The 5,864-nt window shown below is 25.0% G+C and overlaps 1 protein-coding gene across 4 annotated transcripts in view; it reads left to right on the top strand.

Moving 5' to 3' along the window:
• Positions 1 to 447: 447 nt before the first annotated feature.
• LOC108752446 (ammonium transporter Rh type A) overlaps positions 448 to 5,864 on the top strand; it is a 15,306-nt gene continuing 9,889 nt past the window's right edge. The window contains exons 1-4 of one of the 4 annotated variants that reach the window (XM_018493263.1): positions 2,567 to 2,635; positions 3,688 to 3,778; positions 5,347 to 5,482; positions 5,734 to 5,796. In XM_018493263.1, coding sequence (XP_018348765.1) covers positions 3,770 to 3,778; positions 5,347 to 5,482; positions 5,734 to 5,796 — 208 coding nt within the window. In that variant the 5' untranslated portion in view covers positions 2,567 to 2,635; positions 3,688 to 3,769. The other 3 variants (XM_018493262.1, XM_018493264.1, XM_018493265.1) reach the window with 3 other exon arrangements.

Below are 5,864 nucleotides of genomic sequence, written 5' to 3'. Positions count from 1 at the left end.
CTATTGTTCTGATTTCGGAGACCACAACTGTTACTGCATCGTGTTCCTTGAAATTTTCGTCTAAAATACTTTTTTAAAAAATAATATCTAACAGAATTATAGAACCTCTTTGATTTAAATGTCCACTTTATACAATATACTAATATTTACATGCAAGATATCAAAATACTTTTCTACTATCCCATTGCAGAAACTTGTATTGCGCATCATAAAATGTTAGGTTGTCGCTGCAAATGGCGACTTGTTTGTCTCGTGTTCGACGTATAGTCTAATTATATCGGTACATGTTGACCGTCGATTTCCCTGAGCAGAACAAATCGATCGCGTGTCATCTGTCCACTGGCTTTGAACTATTCGTTTTCTTTGGCCGAGTATCGTTTCTCTTGTCCTCGTGGTTAGACGTCTCTCGTGATTCTATTCGCAAAATTATATTATTTCTTACCGATATACGTATCGGTTCGACCTCCAAAATTCCGTCCAATACTCGCGATGCAAAAATGATTTGTGTCGGAGAAACAGATAGTTCTATGTAAAAGCAATTTACGAACATAAGGAAAATTTTATTTATCTAATATCTTCTCTTCGTTTCTTTTTCAAAAGCTGTTACATAAAATAAAGGTAAGTAAAAATTGAGTCTAAAAATAAAATCATATAATTTAAGTAAATATCTGTTTTGAGATTAATATAGAGAGATATATTAAATCTTTTGATATTATTTATATCTTTTGATATTAACATTAATAATTTTTAAAATTTGTTATCATTTGTAACATTTTAAAAATAATAATTTATATTTGTTCTTATACTCTACAAAAAATTAGATAATATTACATCCACCTATAATACATAAGTGTAATAAAGTAGAATAAATAAATTAATTCTTAAATTAGTGTTACAAAATTGTAATTGAGTTTTCTTGATATTTCTTAATAAAATGGTTATATTATTTTAATAAATATATATAATATATAAGAGTTTACAATAATAATATAAAAATGGCAAGATGATAATGATCTTTTAGCTGTAATTTTGTTAAAAATTTTATAAATAATTTTTTGAATTATTATGTATAAATATATATATATATATATGTTATATTTTTTTATTGTAAGAGAATTTATTTTTTAAGACACTTAAGAACGTATATAATTTTAACTGTTTTGTAGTGGTTGCGTGTAAGAATTGTTTGTTATCAGATGTCTCACATTCTTATTCTTGCACGTGCAGTTGATATATAGGATGTCATCGTTAATAGATGATGTGTTTGTACCCTTTTTTACTACTGAAAAACAATTTCATTAATCTATAGTACATTTTGTGTGTGTGTGTGTGTGTGTGTGTGTGTGTGTGTGTTTCAAATTTATATTTTTTTGTATACTTACAACATTGTCTATTTTGTTAATTATTTATATATCTATAAATTTATAATTCATGTAAACAATCTCTGTGACACAAACTTTTATAAGGCAATCAATATAAATTGATCCAATAATTTATACATTTATATAGAGATATTAAAAATAATACTTAGCAATAAAGTGTAAAATAACGCATAATAAATCTTCAAATTTTATTGTGTAAATTTGAGTACATATATAAAAATAATTTTTAACAAATTTATGAAAAAATGAAGATAAAGACTTAAAGGTATAAAATTTGAAGGTATAAAATGTAAGGAATTAAACAATTAGCAAAATTAAAAGAAAAGGAATTAAACATTTTTAATTAAATAAGAAATAAGATAAAAAAATAATAAATAGAATAAAATAATGACGAAAAAAAGTCACTCGACTCCAGGATGAGATTAATAAATAGCTTACTAAAATATATTATAGCAGTGTAAAATATGAATTATTTATATTGAATTAATCAAATTTTCTTGCTAACCTTAGTAAGCAATTTCTAAATAATTCTATTATTACTGTTAAATTGCAGTAACTCAAATTAATAATACGTTAATAACAAGTTTCGTAATAATATTTTCTCATCTCTATTACAATATGCATTTATAATATAATATACTATAGAGAGCATACATTTAAAAACATTGTTAATTTAAATGCTGAACAAACATAAACATTTTTAGGAATTGTTTAGCAATTTTATTTTATATTTCACGTCTTATTGATTGGTATATTGTTATTGTCCATAAGATGGGTATTTTTCTTGTGTATTTCTTTCTTTCTCATTTTTTGAAAATACAAAAGCTACATATATTCTAAAATATATTAATAATTATGGATATAATGTAAAAATTTTATTGTTAGCATCAACTAATTCAATTCTTCTTTCTTAAATGGATTATTACCATTGCGAGTGTTTTAACTTTATAAGCTCGTGATAATCTTGCTTCAAAATTTGAATGTGTATGTAGATCAAATTGTAGATTCTAATATTTCTGGAAATCAAATATTTTAATGAAATGACAAGGACGCACGAAATTAAGTAAAAATGACAATTGTTACTAATTCTCTGCGGCTTGGGGTTCATATAAACAGGCATGATGATCATGTAGCGACCCTCAGTATGAGCGTTTAAACGAGGCTTAAACAAGGCAGAACGATTTGCGACATCGTACTATAAGTGACGTTTCCCACGTTGAGACACAAAGTCCTACTAAGAGATTTAAAACTGGGTAATAACTTCACAGTTATTGCTACATACTTGTAATATTGTATTATGTTTAATGTGATGTAAAATGCTCATACAGTGTAACAGTGACTTAATTTAAAAAATAATTAAGTGTAATATTTCTTCTAATAAAATTTATATATAAATGTAATGGTCCAATAGAAGTAACGCGAGAGGTGATGAGGTCAATGACAATTTGTGCAACTGCAGTGTAATTGGATTGTCCACCATAGAAAGATAAACAATAGTACATAGCCTATGTCATCTACACCAGCTGAGCCAATATAGATTATTCAACAAAACCATTTCCACTGCAGTCATTATCTATCTGACCATTTGAATTTGCTATTTAAATTTAATAAATCTGACAATGTAATGTATACTATGTATTGAGTACATGAGAGAAACGTAATATAGGACAAAGTTCTAATCCATAAAGCACGCAACATAATATATGAGAGATATGTACTAATATGTTTGACTCCCTTTAAAAGGATTAATTACTTAACATTCACTTTTTGGAAACAAAAATACATTTGTCTGCTTTATTATTGACTATTTAAGTTATTAAAAAAAATTTTGTGGTTGCTGTTTTATATTTGCTAAAATACATATAAATATATTAAATAGCGGATATATGATAGCGGATATTGATATAAAGTATAATATTTCTAAATTCCAATGAAATTATGTATTACTACATAACAAATTGAATTATTATCTCGTAAAAAAATAAAATTATCTGTTAATTACTACATAACAAATTAAATTGTTAATTCTTTTATTTATTCTTACAAATCTACGTACGTACAATTTTCTTTGTGTACATACATATAATATATTCCTTTTACACTACGTATGACATATTTCTTATAATATATTTAACTTATTTTATTTTGTTATTTATTATAAAATAACGGATATTTAATTTTAGCAAAATGTTCTGATTTTTATCCGGCTATATATTTAGAATTGTATTATTTTTCGCATCTTTTATAAAATTCGACGAGCGCATAAATTACTTTGCAAAAATGAGCGATAAAATACATTTTCCAGTGAATGTGCAAGGCAAAAATCCATCAGTGTGAGTGTGAGAAACACGACTGACAGTTTGATTAACCTGAATTATCGAAATACGATGGGAAAGGTATTGTACTGATTGATATGCAATTAATGCTTATAAATACTTGTCCAATATTTGTCCATAAAATTTATAACTCTATATATTTATAAATACGAATGCATGTATACATATATGTGTTTTAAAGAATATTATTTCAGATTTTTAAAATAAATTATTACTTTTACGTATAATATATACATATCCATACAATACATAATTTCAAAAGACGTTTTAAAGACATTCAAAGAACTTCCCTATATTTTAAAAACATTCTAAGACATCCCTTAGATAAAGTATGTTGCATAGATATTAACCTTTATTTTTTTAAACATCTAAATTATAACATAACATGTTTTAAAAATAAAATATAAGTAGGCAAACGTATATATTTTATATTGCACATTTTTTATTCCTTATGACATTCAGAAAATGGTCTATCTTTTATGCAACAAAAATTTGACTATATATATATTTCTTTATATGATTACCAAATAAAGATAAATAGAAATAAAATAATTGTTTTCAGAAAATAAAAAGATGATATTAGAAAAATTAATTTTCTTTATCAAGAGTCTGATTAGTTTATATCAATAAAGCCGAAGTGTAATAAATTAAAATATTAATAATATTATAAAGAATTAAACAAGTTTTGAAGAACCGGCATTAAACACAATATATAAAAAATTGATCCCAATGAAATGAGTTAGTTTAAAAATAATAAATTAAATAAAACAAAATTATCTTATGGACTCTCTCGTTTTATTAAATAATAAAAATAAATCATAAAAATTAAATATATAAAACAAGGCATTAGGAGTCGTCGCAAGAATTAAGTTAGTAAGTTAGTTTAAAAATATAATATAGCTTATAATGAAGTGAACGTAAAAGATATTATAGACGTAAGATATTATAGACGCTTAATAAGTTTTTAAGCTATGATGTATCAAAGGTACTCTGTGGATGAGTCATAGTCGACTCTTATATTTAAGACTCTTTTAAGTACATTCTTATGATGTCACGAATGAAAGGATTATATTAGCATCTTAAGATGTTATATTTAAGATGGTCTTAAAGTAAGAACGGAATATAAATATCGGCCTGTGAGCATAAGTTTTATACTTTTGATATACCTTTTGATATAGCTAAAAAACAATCTATTATTAAGCCTTGCATCTATGACGTTTTATGTTCACATACATTTTATCTTACATTAGTTACAAGTCGATCATAAGCGTGCAACAGTCAACTGTAAAGTTCATTTTTTAAATTGACGATTCATATTGGCCGTAATAAATTTGCGATCAACTCACAACTAATATAAAATAAGGGATAATAAATACTAACTCTCATTTTATCGAAATTCAATTTTCCATATAATTAGTATGCGATCATTAAAAATAAAATTTTTTATGTCTATAAAATATAAAAATAATAAAACAATAATAAAAATAATAATAAAGAAAGGATATCTTTCTTTCCAAAATTTCCCTTTCTTGAAAAAAGTTCTAAATAAAAAAAAACTCGTTTGTGAACTAATAATTTAATCGTAATAAAGGTAATTATTTTAACAATCCAAATGCATTTTTTTACAGACAATGTATACCTCAGTCACCGAGAAACAACAAGTATTGATGCTATTTTTGCTCGAGATCATCCTAATCGCGCTAATAGGGACATTTATGACGTATGGTCCAGAGGCAAACGCTAATCTGCTAAAAAATCGTACCGGTCAGTATATAATACATATATGTACAAATGCGCACATGTATATTTACTTATACTATATATATTTACTTATACTATACCATAAATATTCTTCACTATAAATAGTCTTCACTACTATTGCAGAAATCTAATACAGATCAATTTATTACTAAAAGGCAGTAATTAATTACTTTTAGTAGATAATTGACCAGTATTAAATTGACCAGAAGTTTCTATAACGGTGTGTTTAAAATAAATGCTAATTATATTTACAGGCACCTCCGACAAATCTGGACAAATAAAAAAACCACAAAACGATCCATTACGAATTTATCCGAGTAAGTAAGTCAATTATGTTTTATTAATTTATGTTTGTTTTTAAGAGAAGGAAATCTAAAAAAAGAAA

This window comes from Trachymyrmex septentrionalis, unplaced genomic scaffold (genome assembly GCF_001594115.1).
Source record: "Trachymyrmex septentrionalis isolate Tsep2-gDNA-1 unplaced genomic scaffold, Tsep1.0 scaffold60, whole genome shotgun sequence".
NCBI lineage: Eukaryota > Metazoa > Arthropoda > Insecta > Hymenoptera > Formicidae > Trachymyrmex > Trachymyrmex septentrionalis.
Note: the sequence above shows the minus strand (reverse complement) of the source record. Positions and strands in the feature narration are given on the sequence as shown.